Source organism: Antechinus flavipes, chromosome 2, assembly GCF_016432865.1.
Source record: "Antechinus flavipes isolate AdamAnt ecotype Samford, QLD, Australia chromosome 2, AdamAnt_v2, whole genome shotgun sequence".
NCBI lineage: Eukaryota > Metazoa > Chordata > Mammalia > Dasyuromorphia > Dasyuridae > Antechinus > Antechinus flavipes.
In genome coordinates this window covers 360,256,974-360,280,189 of record NC_067399.1, presented here as the reverse complement: position 1 = coordinate 360,280,189, position 23,216 = coordinate 360,256,974, and the positions used below count along the sequence as shown (strand labels likewise).

Genomic DNA, 23,216 nt, shown 5'->3' with positions numbered 1-23,216 from the left:
GCCCATTCTTGCTCTCTCATTCTCTCCTTTTCACTCTCTCAAATTCAAATCTTCCAGTTCTTCACATTTCCCACGACTTCATCTTTAGCTACAGAAAAAGTCACACTCTTGATTTGAACATCATCTACAAATGTACCTGCAGTAGTAAGTGGTGTACCTTCATCAAAAAAGGTGCTGTTCTCTATGAGCAAAGTAGAATTGAATTAGCTTAGAAGAAATACAAGATGCACAGTTGGAGAATTCATCCCAAATGTTCATAGGGACTATTTGTGTCCCTTTTAGCAGAGCATTCTAAGTTCATATTGATTTGATCAGTCACAATCAGATATACTGTAACTTGGCTCTAACATAGTGATGTCATTTTGGTCCTCTTCAAGAACTAAGAACAACAACCAAAAAGTATATAATTTCCATGTTCACAAACTCTGAAATTCCCTTAACTGATCACAATCGCTTGTCATTCTGCTTCTCCTCTACCTCCACTTGGCAACTACAAACTCTGTTCTTCATCACCATCATAGCATCCAATCTCTCTGTCCTTTAGTTCTTTCTCAGACCATCACTTCTGAACTCTTTATACTTTACTCCTTTCTCCACATTGATCCCTTGGTGAATTATTATCTTCTCTGGAGCATCTTGCCCCTTTTTCATTTTGAAGTTCTTTTCATCTGAAGTCTCAGTGCTGGAGTGTTCCCACCATCCTTTACCCTCACTCTTATTCACAAACTGCTGAATAAAGTTGGAGAAAATCATGAAACCATGTTGACTGGGTATACTACATACTTATGTTACATAATCTTAACTGGATTCTTGAAATAAGGCAATCCTCCTTACTTGATTCACTATCTCAGTAACCACAGTGTTTTTTTCCAAACCTTTTGAATCTTTCTCAAGCCTTCCAGTTTCTCTTTCCCCCACCCTGTCATCTTGAGAACTTTGCCCTCATATTTTACAAAAAATGGAGGCTATTCACTGGGAGTTCCCTCTTTTCCTCTCTTCCTCTCTCATCACTCAGATGTTTTCCCTCACTAAATTCTCTTTCCCCCTCACAAGAGGAATGGCAAACCATTTTATATGCACAAGTGATCTCATTCCATCCCAATTTCTCCAATAGATTTTATTCTCTATCATTCTTACTCTATTACTAATCTTCATTCTCCTCCATAAACTAGTTATCGCTCCACTGTCTTATAAAGCCATCCTTTCTCTAATCCTTAAAAAATATCTCTTGATCAAACTATTATCTATTAATAGTGTTGAGGAATTCTATAGATCAAGAGGAATTGGGACCTTTTGGGAAAGGCATATTCATCACCAGTGATTTGATAACTGTAAGTCAACAAGAGGAGGCCAAATTGAGAGCAAAGCTTATTGAAACTGCAAATAACACTTTAGAATACAGATATTTTTTTTTATCATTTTTCATTCCCACTTAGATTACACAGCCAAATCAGTGACAATTGTGAATACTATTCATGGCAACTTAGGATGGAGGATATATAAGTAAAAGCAACTTAGGATGGAGAACACATAAGCAAAACATTTCAAAGAATGAGGGATAGAGAAAAGAGTAATATCAAGAGAGAAAACGGGGACTTCTGGAATCCATTCTAAGACAGGTAGCTAGCAAGCTTTCTTATTGGAAGAGAAGACAATCCCCTTTAAGAGGAAGAAAAGGGGGAAGTGACTAAATATTTTTACAATTAGGAAATAAGTCTTCTATATAGTTGAGGTAACCATTAACGCAAACAACAGTTGTCTCTTGTCCAAAAACAAACAAAAAAGTTATTACAACAATGGATAAGACTATCCATTTTACATGATTCATTATGTTTTAATTCTCTTTTCTTTCCCTTATTAAAGCACCAGATAATTGAGGGATTCTTAGTCTATTGTTTACTAAAACATCTAGAAATGATTGTGATTCCCATTTTCTTCTCACTAGCTATTTTTTCCATGTATTTTCTCCCTTTCATGGCTAAACTCTTTGAAAAGTCAATTTACAATCACTCCTTCCACTCCTTTCCTCCCAAACTCTTCTTGTTCAGTAATTTTGAAGTCATGTCCAATTCTTTGTGGCCCCATTTGGAATTTTCTTGGTAAAGATACTGGAGTGATTTGCCATTTCCTACTCCAATTCATTTTACAGATGAGGAAACTGAGATAAACAGGGTTAAGTGACTTGTCCAGGGTCACACAGCTACTAAGTGTATGAGGCCAGATTTAAACTCTGGCAGATGAGTCTTCCTGATTTGAAACCTGGCACTCTATTTATTGAGCTACCTAGTCATCCTAATCTCTTCTTAATTCTCTGTGACCTCAACATTTAACTACAACTGTTCTCTTCAAAGAGAAAGCAAAGGAAACTGAAGTAACTTTTACCGATCAAATTCAATAGTAACTGAGTGGATGTGTAAAGTGAAGGATAGAGAAGAGTCAAAGATGCCTCTAGGATTTTAAATTTGAGAAACATGGAGGATGATGGTGTTGATGACACTAACAGAATTGTTAGAAGATTCCAACAAATCTTGAGTTCTTCTTAGGAGAAGATGAGGAATTTGCTGAGAAGACATGATATACATGGAAGAAAAAGTTCTTTAAGCTGTACATTTAAATCATTAGCATATCTATAAGAGAAAAGAAATTATTATAATAATCCAGTTGAACCTGAAAAGCCTCATTAGAGACCTTTGAATAGAGGTTTAGGGCAGTATGCCTTTGCTGTTAGATCTTGAACAACGACCTGCACTGAATGAACTCTGAACTCCAAATTGAAAATAAATAAAATCAATGGTTTGAGATTGTAATGAATTTATGTACATTCTTTTTTAACAAAACCATGAACCCAGTCAATTTTTCCTCAAAATAAATAAGGCAAAAATTTAAGAACTCTCATAAACTAGCTCCCAAATCAAACCAAACTTGTATATTTTCTGCATCTGTGGAGCTACAACTCTCCAGACCTAACCTAATCTGACCTGAATCAGCCTTTCATGAATTTGAATTTCCTTATCTTGGGACAAGAGATTGCTTATTTGCTGCCCAGGGAAAGCATTCATCCCTTGGAGTTCCTGGTGTCATTCCCTCTGGATGAAACATGGGACAGGAAAATGAAAATGAGGATGCTGGTGAAAGTGAGGGACAGCTCTGTAAGGGTGCCTGCCATTGTTGGGCAGAGTAATAGGACAGAGCACAAGAAAGTTAACAAAAATGCAGTAAGAAATCAAATCAATATTGGCTTTATTTTCTTCTCCATCCTGGGGCCTATTGTGATCTGGCCTGGCACAGATAGCTTCTCTTCTCTCTTCAGCACATTGGATATCAATGTGTTTAAGAGGAAACAAAGGTGAGATGGGTAATATAAAGATATGGTGACCTCCCCGGAACAGTTCTTTCTTTTTTTTCCTCCCCTTTTCCCCCATCCACTGGTCATAAATATGCATGAATAAAGGAGGCCATGGGGCTAAAAAAAATCTCTGAATTTCTCATTCTGGCTCCCTATGGCTAGGTGAGAATGACATTAGGAGGCTGCCACCACAGCAGGCTTAGTCCAGCCAGAGTTCCTATTTCCAATTGTCAGGAGACTGCTCCACATTATAACAATCATTATAATTATCACTTACAGAAGGGGTCTTATCATATAACAGCTTTTTTTTTTCTTCTTCTTGGGCAGGAGGAGGTGGGAGTTCATTCCAACCACAGGGGCTTGTGTTCCTTCATTATTTTCCAAACAAGTCAGTGGAAAATTGAGGTCTCAGAGCAATTTGCAGATTACCGACCACTTACAATGTGGGTCTGCACACATTCTCACATGTATGTTGATCCAAATAAGGCAAGGCCAAGCAAAGACCCAACCCCAAATCCTCTTCCCAGTTCTCCTCAATACAGAGTACATCCTGGATGTTCAAGGAAGGGGGTGAGGGGAATCAGGGAGATGAGAAAGCAGAAATTTAAGTAATCTTTCCTTTTAAATCCAGCAACTCTCAACCTAGCTTTGTAGCAACTCCTGGATTAATCTCTTCAACACCCCCTCCCCAACACACCCACACACCCACCCCACCCACCCCTCCGCCCCTTTTTTTTGACTGGGTGAATTGTGGTCAAGGCCATTGTAATGTGAGCAGTGGCTCAGAGGGGATTGGCTGAGGGGGACTCTGGAAGGGCCCCTTTCACAAGGGCCTAATTGCTTTTTAGACCACCAGTATTTGGGGGCTACAGATGTCTTCCTTAATTTGCCTAGGGAGCACAATTGGCCCCATCTGTTGCGTTTAGTTTGCTTGCACACTCTCCCTCCCCTCCTCCCTCACCCTCCAGTCCCCTCCTTTGCCCTGTCTGCTAGACCTAAATTCAAAACTCATCAAAAAGTAATACAAGAATAGTTTGGCTGGAAAGCCAGGCTGAAGGGGCTCAGCTTTAATAAAGGCCTCCTGCTACTTTTACACGTGGACTGGAGGCCAGATAAACCAAGGAGGGAGCACCACAGCCCAAAAACAAAGTTGGAAGCTAACAGGCAGATGGGATAATTTGTGAAGGAAGGGCCCCCAGCCCCCAGGATTTTATAGATATGCTGCCAAAAAACAAAACAAACAAAAAAAAAACCTTTTTTTTTTCTCCAGGTGTTACAACTTTTAAATTTTTTCTTTTCTTTTTCATTTTTTTCTTCTTTTCTTTTTTTCCCTTGCTTTTCTCTCTTTTTTCCTTCCCCTCTCTCTTTCTCCCTCCCCTCTCCCCCCCCCCCCCCAACTCGGTCATAAATATCTCTTGAAGGGAAGGGAGACTGCTATGTGAGCTTTCATTGATTAACTTCCTTAAACCACATCTGCCCCAGGAACTTTTCATAGGCAGAGAAGAGGGAGAGGGAAAGAGAAAGAAGGATGGCCTACAAGACAGGGACAGGGAGCTGTTCCTTTTCTTCCCAGGTAATAAAATTCAGAAGCTACCTCTATTACATGCTTTCCGTAATTAAAGAAGTAATCCACTAGATCAAAAAAACTCTGCCAACGAAGTCTAAGGCAGAGACAATATGAATAGATACATCAAAGGTTTTTAGCATGAAAATAATCAGATGATAAATCGTTATTTTAGGAGATTAACCTGGCAGAGTACTATAGTGGATTGAAAGCTGGCCTCTAAATCAGGAAACCTGAATTCAAAACTCAACTTCCTTACTAGCTATATAAACCTTTAAAAAAAAATCACTTAATCTCTCCATTCTAGGCAGCCTTCTAAGCCTACAGATATTATAGACTGATTTATTAATCTAAGTTGCCTCATTATACTGTAATTCATTTTGAGTAGGGATTTTTTTCATTCTTTGCACTAGTACAATGCCTGGCACATAGTAGGCCATTTATAAATACTTGTTGATTGGTTGTTTTGTATCAAAAATGGAAATGCTGACATGAGAAGGGATCTGGGATCTAGTACTATCCCTTCCAGTCTCCCATGTGTACAGGAATTGTACTAGGCACTAAAGAAACAAAGAAGAAAAATATCAGTTCCTTGTCCTCATCTTTTACTAATTCTAGCTTACATTCTATAACAAAGCATTTTTTCAGTGTTCCCTTAGCACTTACATATTCTGTCTTCTATCGGTATATACCCTTTTATGGAAGCACATAAAATAATTTTGGGAGGAAAGTTAAAAAAGTCCTTTAATGCCATATCATTTCATGGAGTAGAACTGGGACTTTTAAAGGCTACTCCAACATAACACAACTTCTGGCACATTCTACCAAGAGGATAAAGTTTTAGATGCAGGCCCAAGGATAGTCTCTATGTTTGCTATGGAAAAAAACAGATCTGAGAAAGGTAGAGCATTTCCTTTCCCTGAGGATTGGCTACCAGCTTTGTTTTTAGATTATATCACATAATGATCTTTTAGACAATAACATGTAAATGACTAACTCTTTACATACTGGATTTAGTAAAAACCCTCACATGATTCATCTATCCTTGATAGTTATTGTCCCATATCTCTTTTCCTTTTCATAGCTAAATTCCTTGAGAAGGCCATCTACACATGTTACTTCCATTTCCTCTTCTCTTACTCTCTTAATTCTATTCTAACTTCTAACCATTCAACTGAAACTACTCTATTTAATGCTTTCGTCTCTCTAGGGTTTCATGACTATCTTATCCTGGCTCTCCCTTCTGTCCTTATGACCATTTTCTTTGATTGAACTACATCCAAGTCACCCTTGATAAATGTGAAAGTCTGCCAAGTTTATAGCCTTCATACTATTTTGTTTGCTTAATGCAATCCTTGAATTCCCTCAAATTCAATTCTCATTTCTTGCCAATCTCACAGATCTACTTATTGATCTCCCAAGTTCTCTATAATCTCCAGTCTCCTGTCTCTACCTACCTGCTGGACATCTGAAATATGTCTATTGATATTCTTTAGATATCTTAAACTCATCATGTCCAAAACTAAACCCATTTTCTTTCCACCAAGCCTATCTCTCTCCCTAACTTTCCTAAAAGTACCACTATCCTCCCAGTCCCTTAGACTCTCAATGGAAATGTCAATCATCCTTAACAATTCTCTCTCATTCCCCATATCCAATTGTAGAGGACTGAAACTATTGAGCTGATGCACTGAGGTCAGGACTGCTGAGCACTTGAGGCAACTACTGATTGGACAACACTCTATGGGCATATGCTTGGAAAATTCTTTCCCACTATCCTGTGCTAGCTCAATCATTGGTGTATACAAAGGATTGTAGGAGGGACTAGGGAGTGGAGTAAGACTAGCCAGAGTCACTCTTTGGTGGTAGATGAGGGAGAAGGCGGTTGAGGAGATTCTGCTTCTATCCTGTTCAACCCTGCGTCTAAGACCAAGAAAAAAGACGGACTTTTGCTTATCCTGACTCCGGATGATTCTGAGGTATCTGGGGTGCTAGCATGGTCGTTATATCCAATCTGTTGTCAAATCTGGTAGATTACACCCTTGTAACATCATTTATATCTGCCCCTTTCTCTCCTCTGACTGCCATCATCTTAGTGCAAGCCATCATCACTTTATCCCTGAAATGAATTATTCCAATAATTTTCTGGGTGGTCTTCTAAAACTCTCTCTCTCTTCCAGTCCATATTCCACTCAGATATCAAATTAATCTTCCTAAATTTAAGTTCGATCATGTGATCCCTTATTTGATAAGCTCTACTGGTTTACTATTACCTCCAGAATCAACTATAAAATCTTCTGTTTTGGTGTTCAAAGCATGTTCTACCTTTCCAGTCTTCTTATACTTTACTGACCTACCCACCCTTTTTAATCCCTATATTCCGGCCTCTTTACCATTCTTACCTTAGATGTTCCCTCTTTTAATTCTAGACATTTTCACTGGCCATCCCACAAGTTTGAAATTTTCTCTCCCTTTTCATATCTGTCTTAGGTTTCCTTGGCTTCCTTCAAGTCACAACTAAATTTCACTTTCTACAAGAAGCCTTTCCCATCTCCTTAATCCTGGTGTGAGGGATGTAGAAGACCCTTACCCAAAATGACTACTCAGAGATCATTCAGTAAAAAGCAGAAAAGTTGCTTATTAAAAACCTCCAGAGAATGAACTGTCCCATCGCAAGATAAGAAAGAGAAAGCTCGTGGTAGGAGGGCTAAAGAAGTAGTAAAGATACATAGCTTTTATACAAGAAATTACATCACAAGTAAAAGAGCATTGAGAAGGGGAGGGGGAGGCATCTAATTGGTTGTTGCTATTTGGGGAGATTGGAATGGAAGGTTTCTGTTTCCCTAAAATCTCCTGATTTCTAGGAAAACAGAAAATCAGGCCTTCAGGCTTAATCAAGCAGACAGTGGTCCAGCTAATAGACTAAATATCGATAAATGTCAAATACCAATAAATGTCATCAGCTCAGGTTAAGTATATATGTTTCTAGCTGTCCAAGGCTCAAGTAGATATGAGCCTGCACATATTATACAGATCATAGGGGAAACACAGAAATAATGAAAATAAAATACAGAAAAAGAATTCATACATTCCTGTAAGTTCTTCACCTTATCTATTCCCCACATTGATGCCTTCCCTTTGTTGATTATCTCTAATTTATTCTGTTTTGTTTACATATTGTCTTCACCATTAAATTATAAATTCTTTAAGATCTTAAGATGGTCTTTCTTTGAATTACTAAAAGTTAACATAATGCCAGGCACATAGTTAGCACTTAATAATAAACTGATATGACTGACTGAGTGACTGATAATGCCAGATCAATGTCCTTCCCTTAATGATTGCATTTTTCTGAACTGAAGATTTTCTAAAAGTAGTAATTACCAGCTCTGACACTAGCTTCCAGATTCTGCCTAGGCAAGAAAATAAATGAATCTCTATCTGACTCGGTTCCCACATCTGTAAAAATAGGATTAATAAAAATATCTCATGGGGTTATGTGGGATAGGAACTAGAGCTGTGATTTCCCTGTTATATTGATTGAATTGCCTGGTAAGGAAATTCATTTGCCAAATATACCTTTTCTGTCATTTATAATTTTAGAGAATTGCATGGGGCATAAATAGGTTAATTGATGTGCCCAGAGTCACACAGTCCATATGTATTAGGAACAGAATTGGAACTCGGGTCTTCCTAGCTCTAAGACCAGCTCTCCATCCATAATGTCAAGCTATTTCTATGCCAGAAGGATGTTGTGAGTATCCAATAAGATCATATATTTAAAGTATTTTGTACAAAACCCTCAACAAGTTTTTTTTTAATTTCAAGTAGTAATTATTTTGCACTTGAGAGGCAAATAGGTAGCACAGTAGATAAAGCATTGGGCCTTGAATCAAGAAGACCTGAGTTCAAAATGCATCTTTGGACAATTACTAGCTAAGTGACTCTGGGTACTTAACCTTTATCTACCTCAGTTTTCTCAACCATAAAAGGGAGATTATAATAGCCCCTACCTCCCAGGGTTGTTATGAGGTTCAAATGAGAATAAAGTGTTTAACAAAGTACTTGGCACATAATAAATATGCTATATAAATATTAACATTATTATTATTATTATTATTAGATGGTGTTATGGGCCAGAACTCTGAAACAAGGATTCTTACAAGGTGCTAAGTCAAGGATTAATGAGACAATGGTTATCTAGTTTAGTCTGGTGATTAATAGTTCTCTAAATTCGGTATGATTGATTTAATCTTACAACAAATAGTGATATAATGATTAGTTTATACTCAGTCTAGAGTATATAAGCTGAGACAAACTCAGCCAAAGGAGGCAGAGACAGATTCATTCCATTGTCTGTGGGGGCTGGAGGCTTGAAGCACAAACCCCTGGACTCAGACTCACTTCATCTCACACACACACACAAAATGGTGGCCATTTTCTCCACTGAAAGCAGGGGAAAGATAGCTGAGCACCAGGTGAAGGAGACAATAAAGACTTTTGGACTTTAACACATGGCTATTCTTGTGGTGATTACTCTACTGAAAAGAAGGCTACTACCCAAGAGACCTCCAAGAAAATCACACAGAACATTACAAGTTGGAAGTCAACTGAATTGACAAATGCAATCTCTGGTTAGGATCATATAAACTTATGTGGAGGGAAATGTGTTGTAAATGTAAAAAACTCTGGAATGTAATCATAGAATTTTAAAACCAAAATTTTTTTTCTTAGAAATTGAACTATTAGAGTTAAAATGATCATTATCTATATCAACTCTTTCATTTTAAAGATGGGATTTGCCAAATATACCTTTTCTGTCATTTACAATTTTATCTGTCATTTATAAAAACTGGGATTCAGAGAGGCAAAGCAATTTATCTGCCTAAAGCCAAACAGTGAAATACTAGCAGGATTATGACTAGAATAATCATTTTACTGAAAATTCCTGGGTAAATAATAGATCATATCTAGGATCTTCTTTTGTGGAATTATGAAACAAGTCATTCCATCATCCTACATCACTAGTTTATACTTAGCAGAAAAATGTTTGCTCATTTGTTCAAGTCTTTTTATTTTATTAAAAGAATAAAACTCAAATTCCCTTTTTGATTGTTCATGTATTGATATGATTTTAAGGAGGAGTAGACATACTCCTTGCTTGTTATTGTCATTTGTAGACCATCCCTCAATATCATCATAACACTCTCTTCTCCGATAACCCTGTAGATGTTCACTTCATATATGTAAATCACTCTAGCTAGATTCTGGCAGAAGTTATCAATTAGCACCTAAGTCATTCTCCCTCTTTCTTCAAGGAATTGAGGTTTTCCTCTCCACCCCAACTCTAATCAATATTAAGGAAACTTCAAAATTCTTGTTGAAGTCCTCTCAACCATTCTGGCCACCAAATTCATTAACCTCCTCAATTTCCACTGCCTGTAATCTTTATTATACCTTAATCACACACAAGGATGATTCCACAATTACCCAGAAATGCCTTGACTACAACCTCCAATCATTTCATTTCTCCCTGTGTCTTAATCCTCCCAAACCTATTCTTCATTTTTACTGTGATCTCCAATCACTACATGTGTCCCCACTCCCAATTTATCATCCCCTTTTTGGTCTCATTATTCTTTCTTCACAATCTTGAAAAATTTTCTGCTTTCAAAATCTTTGTCCCCCTTTTCTGTTGTTACTCATACCTTGACAAATCCTAATCCTGGGGATCTATCTGCCTTCTCTGCTCTTATATGCATACTGGTGAGTGCTTCTAAAAGTCAAAGAATTCAGGCAAGTGGGTTGACTACATATTTACATTATTTAATCTCAACTGGTCACTTAAAGCTCTACAACAATCCTATTGTTGTTCTCTGATTGATTTTTCCCTCTCCCCCTCTTTCTCCCTTCCTTCCCATGTTTGCCTTCTTCTATCTCATTCACTGTCATACTGTCTCTTTCTTTGTATCTCTCTCTCTTTTCCTCTCTCTCCCTTTCCCTTTCCTTCTTTCTCCATCTCCCTCTCTGTCTTCCTCTCCTTCCTTATTTCTCCCTCTTCTTCTCCTTTTCTCTCTCCCTCTTCCTCTTCTTCTCCTCTCCTTCCTTCTTTCTCCTTCTCTTTCTCCTTTTCTCTCTTCCTCTTTCTCTCCTTTCCTCTCTTTCCTTCTCCCTCCACCTTTTGTCCCTGCTTATTCTCAACAGATGATCTCACTCTTTACTTATCAAGACTGTCCATCATGAACTTCCTCTTTCTCCTGTTCTACATTTCAAATGTGTAATTTATTCTTTCAAGATCATCTCTCTTTCCTCTGCTCTAGTCTCTTATAAAGAAGTGTCCTGAATATTATTGTTCTATAAGAAATGACCAGCAGGATGAATACAGAGAGGCTTGGAGTGAAATGAGCAGAGCCAGGAGATCATTACACATTTCAACAACAATACTGCATGACGACCAATTTTGATGGACATGGCTCTCTTCAACAATAAAAGGATCCAAATCAGTTCCAGTTGATCTGTAATGAATAGAATCAACTACACCCAAAGAAAGAACACTGGGAAATGAGTATGGGCCACAATATAACATTTCCACTCTTTCTGTTATTTTTTGCTTGCATTTTTGTTTTTTCTTCTCAGGTTATTTTTACCTTCTTTCTAAATCTGATCTTTCTTGTGCAACAAGATAACTGTATAAATATGTATACATATATTGTATTTAACATATACTTTAACATATTTAACATGTATGGGACTACCTGCCATCTGGAGAGAAGGAGGGGAAAAATTGAAACAGAAGTTTTTGCAAGGGTCAATGTTGAAAAATTATCCATGCATATGTTTTGTATATAAAAAGCTATAATAAAAATATTAATTCAGAAAAAAAGAAATGTCTTTTGTCCTTGTCAACTCCACTCTTTGTACAAGTAACTTTGATTGGATTCCCTCTTTTTTCCTCTCGTAGCTTGACCAAGTAATTATCTCCTTTATTTCTTTAATCTTTGATCTCTCCTTATGTACTGTCTCCTACTCCACTGCCTACAAGTATATGCAGCCTGCACCATTTTTGGTATAACTTTTACTTATCCCTTCCATTATCATGAGCTATTATTATGTAATCTCTCCTTCCTATTATAATCAAACTCTTTTACATTCATTGTTTATACTTCTCTTAATGACCTGTCAATCCCTTGTAATCTGGCTTCTGATCTCATCACTCAACTGAAAATATTCTCTTCAATATTAATAATGATCTATTAAGAGCCAGATCCTATGATCTTTTGTCATTCATCATTCTTTCTGCAGATGATTACTGATAACTTTCCTCTTAGATATTCTTTCCTTTTTGGGTTTTCATGACACTTCTTCCCTGGTTCTTCTCCTTCCTGTCTGATTACCGTGTTTCCCCAATAATAAGACCTATCCCGAAAATAAGCCCTTCCTTTACTATGTAAGATTCCTCTAAAATAAGCTCTCCCCCCAAAATAAGCCCTATTGAGATTGCTACTGTAGTGAAGGTGATCCCCTGTGCTACACGCTACAATTCAGTACCCTCTGTATGCACCGTCCTCTTCCCCCCGCCCGCCCCTCCCCCCAGTGAAACGCACGCCGCACTCCGAGCTGTATCCAATCAGAGCTGCAGCAGTGAGCGCATCATCCTGTTCTTCCCCAGTAATTTGCTTGCTGGTGCCATTGAGAGCAGTGCCGCGGAGGAGAGCTGAGGCAGGACAACATAAAAACCCAGTATGTAAGTGGGAGTGAGGGGGCATGATGGAGGATAAAAGAAGAACTCAGGAGGCATGATGGAGGATAAAAGAACTCAGCCAGCACTCACCGCACTAAAGAAATAAAGAACTTCCTTGCAGAGAGAAGAATAGATCAAGTAATGATTCCTGCAGGAATGACTGCCTATCTCCAGACCTTTGATATTGCAATAAACAAGCCATTCAAGGACCATTTGCGCATGGAAGTCAATGACTACATTGAAAATAGAATGGAAAGAAATCACAGTGGAAACTTTGTGGAGCCCTGTCTGCAAGAAGTCGTGACTTGGGTGAAGAAGTCATGGGATAAAATTACTGACAGCTGTGTCGCCAACTACGAGCAGGTTACCTGGACAAGACATGTTCATTTAAAGAGAGCTATATTGCTGGACATGACAGATTGGGTCCACTTCTTCTGAAGGAAATAGAGGCGCAAGACATCCAGGACGGAATTCAGGGTATGGACACTTATGATGATGTTGTTGAAGAAGATGACATGATCATTATTGAATAAAGGTACTTTTGTTTGTTCACATTTACCTGTTTATTAAAATTGCTATCAATGTTCATTAAAATAAGCCTTCCCCTGAAAATAAGCCCTCTGGTGTTTTTCTGTCCAAAAAAAAAATATAATAAGACAGTGTCTTATTATCGGGGAAACACAGTATCTCTTCTAAGTTTCCTTTATTAGATCATCATAAATGTTCTCTTCCTTAAGCATAGGTGTCCTCTACAGTTTTGCCCTTCTTTTGACATATCTCTTCTCTTGTCAATAATTAGCTCATGTGGGCTCAGTGAATTTCTAAGCATGTGTCAGGCACTATGTAGTATGAATGCAAAGAAAAGACAAAAGATAGCCTCTGCTCTTAAGAAGCTCATGATCTAATGAAGTAGCCAAAATGGAAACAATAAAGAACAAATTATATATATATATATATATATATATATATATATATATATATATATATTATATATATATACACACACACATACATACACACACACACACACACATATATATATAAAGAGAGAGAATAAAGTGAAGATGATAATGGAGGAAACATATTCATATTAAGGTAGTTGAGGAGAGGATTTTATCCATAACCTGAAGGAAGTTGGGAAGCCAGGAAGCAGAGATAAGGGGGAAGGGAGAATTATAGGAATGAGGAGTACCCATTTTAAATGCCTCAAATCAAGAAATGAAATGTCTTGTGTAAGGAAGAGGTAGAAGTTCAGTGTTAATGGATTTCAGAGTTCAGTGTGGGATATGGAAGAAGGTAAAGAGTAAAGTCTGAAAAGATTGAAAAGATAGAAGAGATCAAATAATGAAGGGCTTTGAGTGGCTAACAGAGGAATTTATATTTGATCCTGGAGATAATAGGGAATCACTAACATTTATTAAACAATGGGATTACAGGGTAGAGCTGAACTGAAGGAAGTGCAACTTGACATGTGAGTGGAGGGATCACTGGAGTGATAGAGATCTAAGGCATTAAGACCAATAGCAAGGATATGCCAGGATGAGGCCATAAGAGTCTGTTCCAAGATGGTTGCAGTGTCAAAAAAGAGAAAGGGGCATATTTGAGTGATGTTACAAGGATAGAATCTAAAGGATTTGGCAGTAGATTGGATATGGAGGATAAGAAAGAGTGAGGAGTTAAGGATGATATAAAAACTTTAAGCCTGAGTAATTAGGAAGATGCTGGTATAGACAGTAATGAATTTACTGGAAGAGGAGAGGGGTTTGGAAAAAAGAGAATTAATTCAGTTTTGGACTAGCCTGAGTCCTTGGTCTTAGTAGAGGAGTGACACTGATGAGTTCTTCAAATTAAATAGTATATATAGAAAAAAGCACTGAGGGACATCCACAATTACGACTTGGAGGAAGATCCACAAAGGACACTGAGAAGGATCAGTTAGATAGGTTGCTTAGGTAGAAAGAAAACCAGGATGGAATAGTAGCACAAAAACCTAAAGAGAATTTCAAGGAGAAGAGGGTGACTGACAATATCAAAGGATTCAGTGAATTCAAGGATGAGGACTGAGAAAAGGCCATTCAACTCGGCAATTAAGAGTAGGTTTGGAGATATCAAAATAGAAGGAAAGGAAATGGTAACATTGCCTATAAAAGGCCTTATCATGGAATTTAACCACAAAAAAGAAAGAGTGATCTGGACAATAAAACAATATAGCTCTCAATGAAGTGTCTTATCTTTATTTCTTTGGGGTTTTTTTCTGTGAAGTATATTACAAAGTACTTAGCTGAAAGACTTGAGGAGGGATAACTATGGAAATCTGAAGTAGTATGAAAAAGCTTGGGAAAGCCACAGTAATGAGTGAGATAGTAAGTCAATTAGGGGTGTGTAAAAATATTCTTGTGAAATGAGGCTCTGGTTAAGATTATGTAAACAAATGGTATAGTGGATGCAGTCATCATGGTTTCATGATTTTCTCCAGTTTCAATGATCAATATATGAGTAGGAGTGAAAGTAATGAATGGTGGAAGAAATTCAGGAGCCACAAGAAAAGATCTTCAATAGGAGGAGACAATGGTCATTTGTTGTAAAGGAAACATGTATTAAAAAGGAAAAGGTATATTTCCTTCAATTCTCATCAATTCTCTTCAGATATCTATCAAGTCTAGCTTATCTAAGGTTCTGCTCATCTCCTTGACTTCCTATTTATTTTTTGACTAGATTTATCTAGTTCTGAGAGGGAAAGGTTGAAGTTCCCACTTTCCCCCATTATTATAGTTTTGCTATTTCCAGCTGTAATTCATTTAGATTTTCTTTTAAAATTTAGATGCTATATTATTTGGTGCCTTATCCATGATTAGTTTTTATCATAATGTAGTTTCCTTGTTTATCTCTTTTAATTAAATCTCTTTTAGTTTTAACTTCGTCTGAGATCATGTTTGTTACTCCTGCTTTTTTTCATCAGCTGAAGCATAATAAAATCTACTCCAGCCCTTTATTTTTACCATGTATAATTTCTTATTTTTCAACGCATTTCTTGTAAACTATATATTGCCAGTTTCCAGTTTTTTATCCATTATGCTAGTCATTTTTATCTCATGGATAAGTTCACTTTATTTGCATTTAAAATTAAAATTATTAGTTGTGTAATTCCCTTCATCCTATTTTCCTTTTACCTAATCTCTCTTCAAATGAATTTTAAATTTCCTTCTAACCACAGCTTCTCTAATTCAATACCTCCCTAATTCACTGCCTCCTTTGAAGAATCCCTTCCTATCCTCTCCCCTTACCCTTCTATTCCTTAATCTATCCACCTTTCTAAAATCCCTATTTTATCCTAGTCCCTCACCCTCCTATTTCTTTGTAAATTAAAGAGATTTTTATAGCCTTCTAGATATATATGTTATTCTCTCTTTAACTCAGTCTGAACGAGAATAAGGTTCTAGCACAACCAGCCCTCCACTACCTTCTGCCTCCACTATAACAGCTCTTCCATTCATGGCTTGTTTGTATGAAATAATTGTTTCATTTTATCTCTCCCTAACCAAATTTACTTTTTAGGATCATTCCTTCATACTCAACTCAATCCTAAACCTTCTATCTACATATGTTCTTTTAAACTAGCCTAATAAAGATGACGTTTTTAAAAGTTACTGATAACATTTTCCTATATAAGAAGCAAACAGTTTGACCTTTTAAAATGTTTGCTTTCTTATGTTTCTCTTGAATCTTATATACCAAAATTTCCATTAAATTCTGGTCTTTTTGTTACAAATACCTGAAAATCTTGTTTGTTCGTAAGGTCTTTTATTCTTTTTTAACATAGTATTTGAAAGGTGCCTTGCATAGCTGAATATTATTCTAATCCTTTCTATCCCAATTCAATAATTACCAGAAGGCTTATCTTTAAATTTTTCTAACATTCTGCCAATTCCTTAAATTTTTTCTTGTGCTAGTTTTTTTGTTGTTGTTACATTTGCCTGAAAGGGTTACAATGAGATCTGCCACTACTATAGCTTTATTGTCTTCATTCAATTTACTTTGCTTTTTCTTTAAGTATTTAGATGCCATACTATTCAGTACCTTTCACTGAAATGTACTCTCCTTGTGTATCTCTTCTAATTGAATTTATTTTCTTTGTAACTTTGTCTGAGCTCATGATTGCTACCCTTGCTTTTCTAAATTCAGCTGAAACACAATAGATTTTGTTTTTGTCCCATTACTTAACTCTGTGTGAATCTTTATTTTTCAATTGTTTCTTTTTTATAACATTTAATTTTTCCAAACACTTGCAAAGATAGTTTTCATCACTTAACTTTGCAAAACCTTGTGTTCTAAAATTTTCTCCTTCTTCTCCTTCCCTCTCCCCAAGACACAAGCAATCCAATATGTAACCTATGCAATTCTTCTAAACACATTTCCATATTTATCATGTTGTACATACACACACACACATACAAATCAAATCAAAAAAAGAAAAAATACACAAAAATTTTTTTAAAAAGCAAACAAACAACAATAGCAAAAAAAGGTGAAAACACTATGCTTTGATCAACATCCATAGTTCTCTTTCTGGATCTGGATGGCACTTTCCATTACAAGTCTATCTGAAATTTCCTTACATCACCTCATTCAATTGAATTCAATGGAGTTCAATTGAAAACATCCAATTCCATCACAGATGATCATCATGTAATCTTGTTATTGTGTACAATGTTCTCTTGGCCCTGCTCACTTCACTCAGCATTAGTTTCAGGACTTTCTGAAACTAGCCTGCTTATCATTTTTTATGGAACAATAATATCCTTTATATTCATAAAACATAACTTATTCAACCATTTCCCAACAATGGATGACCATTTGGTCATCCATTCAGTTTCCAGTTCCTTTTCCCTCTTTTATGATCTTTTGGGGATACAAACCCAGTAGAGACACTGCTGGATCAAAGGGTGTCGTGTACAGTTTTACACCCTTTGCGTATAGTTCCAAATTGCTCTCCAGAATGATTGTGCCATTTCCCAACTCCACCAACAATGCATTAGTGTCCCCTCCAATATTCAACATAATTTTTTCTCAAAGTGTGTTGCTTAAAACAACACATTATTAGATCCTGCTTTCTAATCCATTCTACTACTCTCTTCTGTTTTATGGGTGATTTCATCACACTAAAAGTTATGATTGTGAGGGCTGGAGCCATTATAGCAGGGTAGAAGGAAGGACTATATCAACCTGCCACCTAAAAACCTCAACAAAAAGAAAATGTATTAGACTGAATCCTGGAGAAATCAAAGAAAAGTCATAGTTATATTTTCTTAATATGATAGAGTATTTATCTAAATCAAAGAGCCAAAATTATTAGTAATAGAGATAAACTAGAGCCCACAACTGAACAACAACAAAAGGGGACTTTCCAATAATATTTGAGACAACACAAGAATTTCCTTTTTATTTGTTTATTACCATTTATTATTGTTTGGTCATTTCAGTTGTGTCTGACTCTTTGTAATCCCACTTGGCATTTCCTTCTCTAGCTAATTTTTATAGCTAGAATATTGAGGCAAGAAGAATTAAGTGGCTTAATGCTCCAAGTCATCCAGCTAGTAAGTGCCTGAGACCAGATTTGACCTAGTTGTAGTAATAAAATAAGAAAAAATGAATCAAAGGAATAAGCATAGGCAAAGAGAAAATGAAATGATCATTTTTACAAATAATATGATTTTTTAAAAAAGAATATTAGAAAGTCACCAAAAATCTAATTGAAAAATTTAATAACCTTAGCAAAGTTGCAGGACATAAAATGAATCTATGGGAATTATCAGCATTTTTTAATATTACCAAGAAAATTCAGCAGGAGAAAATAGAAAAAGAATTTCCATTCAAAATAACTTCATGAAATAGAATATATTTTGCAGTCTACTTGCCAAGACATAAACAGAAACATGCTTTACACAAATAAAGCTAGATCTAATTACTTAGAAAAATATTAACTGTTCATTGATAGGTCAAGCCAATGTAATAAAGATAATACTATCTAAATCAATTTACTTATTCAGCATCATGCCAATCAAACTACCAAAGAGTTACTTGTTACAGTTAGAAAAAGGATAACAAAATTCATTCAGAGAAACAAAGAGTCGAGAATTTCAAGAAAATTTAAGAGGAAAATAGGCAGGAAGGGGTCCTAGTGTGCCAGATCTCAAACTGAACTACTAAGCTTAATTATCGAAACAATTTGGTATTGTTGAAGAATTAGAGAGTACCATAGAGTACCAGCCTTGATGTCAGAAGGACCAGAGTTCAAACGCAGCTCAGATACTTAACACTTACTAATTGTGTGACCTTGGGCAAGTCACTTAATCCCAATTGCCTTGTTCCACTCTTCCCACCCCCCACTACCCCAAAAAAAAGTATTACAGGAGCAGCTAGAGGGAAATGTGTTTAGAACACAGATCCTGGAATTAGGAGGATCTGAGTTCAAATCCCACCTCCCATACTTACTAGTTATATGATCCTGGACAAGTCACTTAACATAGATAGATAGATAGATTAGATAGATAGATGATAGATAAGATACAGACAGCATAATTTCAGTTAGGTAACTTTACTCTCTTTGCTGGGAAAGACAGTGGAGCTCAGTAGAAGAGTCACTAGTTTTAGAGTTCAGGGGCCTGCATTCAATTCCTATCTCTGTCCCTTTTATGACCTGGGGTAAATCCTTTCATTTCCATGAGCCACAGTTTTTTCCTATATAAAATCAAGAGGTCTAAGATCCCTTCCAACTTGAAATCTATGAGCTACAAAATGAGAGAAGTAGTCCAAATATTATCTAAAGATAACTTCAATTTCTTTTAGTTTAAAGTTTTAGGAGAGTGATTTTCTACTTTCACCATATCAGTAAAAACCCTTCTTAAGCTTTGGCATAAATAACCCTTATAGTAAAATTCATTGAAAAAATTATTTTTACTAAGAAAAACTCCAGACATTTTAGGTTCTTTATGATACAGTTTGAGAAACACTATTGTAAGGAATAAAATATACTTTTGAGGCAGAAATAAGTACAGTTTTGCAGACATAAAATAGACTTTGAAGTCAATGGTATGACTAGATGTTTTTGTGGTGTAATTTAGCTATGATTCCCCAATGACAACATTCTGCCAAGTGCTCTTTTCTCTACATAAGCCTTGTGATAATAATTAGTTCAGAAAGGACAGCTCAGGCTGGGGGCTGAAAAGGTGGCCTCCATGGGGTGAAAAAAAGGCAAACAGAAACTGCTCTCATATGGAGATCAATGTGAATCCCACAAAATCTTATTATTTCCCTTTCAGATCTGTGGTTAGATGTTAAAGCTTTTTCCCCCCAAGGCAACAATTTCTGCATCCTTTCTCTGTGCTCAGATCTCTTGCTACCCTTGGAGTAAACAAAGGTAACAGCAAGAGGTCATTGGTGCCAGGAGTCAGTGACCTGAATTTTACAGCTGTTGCCTTCTTATAGTTCTGGAGCTCCCACCCAGCCCTTTGCCCTGGCCTTTAAGTAAGATTATAGGATCACTGATTTAGAGCTAGAGGGATTCTTAAAGGTCACCCAGTCCAACCTCCTCATTTAAATAAACTGATAAATAAACCGAGGTCCAGAGGGAGAAAGGACTTGCTCAAGGTCATACAGGTTGTTCAAGGCAGAATCCAGATATAACAAACAAGTCATCTGATCCAGCGTAGTTTTAACTACACCCTGTGAAAAAGGCATGACTATATTGTAATAAGAAGTGCATTGAGCTCAGAACTGGATAACCAAAGCTCTAGCACTAATTATTCCGACAAGCTGCGGAGGGACCAAATTCTTTTTCCTTCTTACCATCATTATCTCATCTACAAAGTAAGCAAATTGGTCCCTTTTGGCTCTCACGTTCTCTGGTTCTAACACTTTAGAAAGAAAGCGCAGGTTCTTCGGCTTCCTGATCATCACCTCCATGGGTCGCAAGCACGCTCCTAGGAAGGACCTGAGTCAGTCTGCTCTGCTGGTCCCCGCAGCTTGCCTACGTGGCTGAAGCTCACCTCTGCGGACATGAAGGACTTGATCTTACAAGCTAAGTCAAGAAGGGCTTGACACCTTCCCAGATAACACCGATTACTTAGGGATTCTCGCGGCTTGCCACAAGTACGCTTTGTAATTGGCAGCAAAATTTTGAGAATTTTAAAGTCCAAGGGACTTGCTTCTGACCGTTCTTAAAGATCTTTATCGCTTGATCAATAAAGATGTTGCTGTTTGAAAGCATCTTGAGAGAAACACAAAGGATAAGGATTCTAAATTCCCTCTGATTCTGAAGAAGAGCCGCATTCACCGTTGATTCAGTACTAAAAGATCAAGAAAGTGCTCCCACTCGATTGGAAATATAAATCATTCTCAGCCTCTGCTCTGGTTGCATAATTTTTGGTTTATGTACTGAAATAATAAAGTCACATCTAATGGAAAAAATAAAAGAAAGCTCAGATTTCACTTTCTTAAAGGCTTCTGGGGACCATCCCCAAGACCTAATAGATATAAAAAGAAAATGGAAACATTCATTCTTTAATAATTTACTGAGCTATATTTATAGTCCAATGCCCGAGTAATTTTTTAACCTGCACGTGTCTGTTTCCAAACTAACCTAATAACTTCTTTGAAGACAGAAACAGGGTCTCTACCCATTTTCTTATGTATTCCCACAGCAGCTAATGCTGGGAACTATATCTCGTGGATATTTTTGATACAGATTATTTTTAAAGTAGGAAAGTAAATAGAAGAAAAATATATCCTGGACATACTTATCTATTACAATAACATATATGGTAAAAATCATTTTGACATATCAACGAATTTCATCCAGATTGTGTTCAGCACAAATTCATTGATGTTTTTATGTTCTGCTTGATCCTTAACCATGTCTTTTTACAAATCCTAGGGAGCTAAAGTAGTAGAGTTGAATAATACCTCATATTTATATAGTGTTTAAAGTTTACAAAGCACTTTACATATTTGATCTCTTGTATCCTCACAATTTTGTGAAGTTGGCACTTGTTATTCCCATTTTACAGCTGAAGAAACTGAGACAACCAGGATTGTGTGCTGCTGGATCTGAACTTAGGTCTTCTCAATTCCAAGTCTACTGCTCTGTTCAGGGTAACATTGAATTTCCTCATCACTCTTCACACTCCAAAGCCAAGGCATGATTCTGCTTGAAGAAACAGAGAGGAGTAGTATCTAATACATGTGAAGAAGTTAACTCTGACTAGATATCGATAAACAGAAAATCATTGAACAAAGTAGTTTTTGTTTGTTAAATCTATTATTCTGTAGTTCATGAATACTCTCTTCCACCACAGATAATATAAATCTAGGATACATAGACATGTGTAATGGAAATCTGGCATATTTGTGACCCCGTCAACTTACTCAGCTAATGTAGCTTCCCCAAAATGGAGAAGCTGAGATGGTCTTATTTTAGTAGGGTCCTGATGACATTTACAGAAAGTTCCTTGAGACTGAGTTGGATACATCAGCAACAATCTCAACAAACACATGTCAACAAATGAAATTAAAATGTAATTGGAAAATGTTTAGCAAAGTAAATAAAAATACAATAGATATATAGAGAATATTGATGTGGCTTCCTAAATCAACCTGAGGCCTCCAAAAATCCATATGGACAGTTCAGTGGCCCCAGTTTCTGTTTGAGTTTGTATTTCAAGAGTCTGTGGAGGCATTTTGTAATTGGCTTGGGTCTGTTAACCACATGATTGAGAGGAGTCTTTTGTGATTAGCTACATACTCAGAACTGAAGGAGGCTTCAAAAGCTTCTAAATCAATTTTAGCCATATTTCTTTGCTCCCCTTGATGACTTGTTTGCTTCAAGACCTTGCTGCTGGGGAGGGGGTGTGTATGTGTGAGAGAATGGGAGGAGGGAGGAAGCCTTGGGGTTTTCTCTTCTCTGAGACAACAGTAGCTGAAAAAGTCACAGTCCTGGTTTGTGTTTGATCTTTTCCCTTTTAGGTTAAAGAAATTGGAGCCTCTCTGGAGAATTAAAAAAAAAAAAAACAGGAGGACATTCTGGTGTCCTGATGTTCCAGAGTCTGGGTTCAAGAGCCAATGAACCATCAATGCCAGAGGAGAAAGAAATGGCCTTTGGGAATGATCTTCTGGACCCAGGCTAGCAGAAACTCATCTAAAAGTTATCTGGATGAAAATCAAGTGGGATCAATGCTATAAAGAATCTGAGTTAAGTTTTAAGCCCATTTTCCCTCTGGGCTAAATTTTAAGTCCCCCTAGGTACTAGAGAAAATGTTTGTATTTTGTTTTTGTTCTATAGTCAAGGTAAAGATCCTTTTGTAAAAATTAACCACTCTTAAGGGGTGCTATTAATTAGCAAAGGAATATTCTTAGCTGATGGGATTCTAGAGAGTATAGAGAGAACTCCTCTTCCCAATACTCAAAGTTCCCTAGAATCCAGAGGGGTAGAGGTAGCAGATCTAGCTATATCAAATTATACCACATTGCATGTGCAAAGAAGGTACTTTTTGGGAGGAGAACTTAAATGC

At 36.8% G+C, this 23,216-nt stretch overlaps 1 protein-coding gene and 1 pseudogene across 1 annotated transcript in view; one reads left to right on the top strand and one right to left on the bottom strand.

Moving 5' to 3' along the window:
- Positions 1-20,613, bottom strand: part of TIFAB (TIFA inhibitor) — a 93,853-nt gene extending 73,240 nt beyond the window's left edge. The window contains 1 exon segment of the mRNA XM_051973684.1: positions 20,497-20,613. Coding sequence (XP_051829644.1) covers positions 20,497-20,613 — 117 coding nt within the window.
- Positions 20,612-21,069, top strand: LOC127546298 (40S ribosomal protein S13-like; annotated as a pseudogene).
- Positions 21,070-23,216: the final 2,147 nt, after the last annotated feature.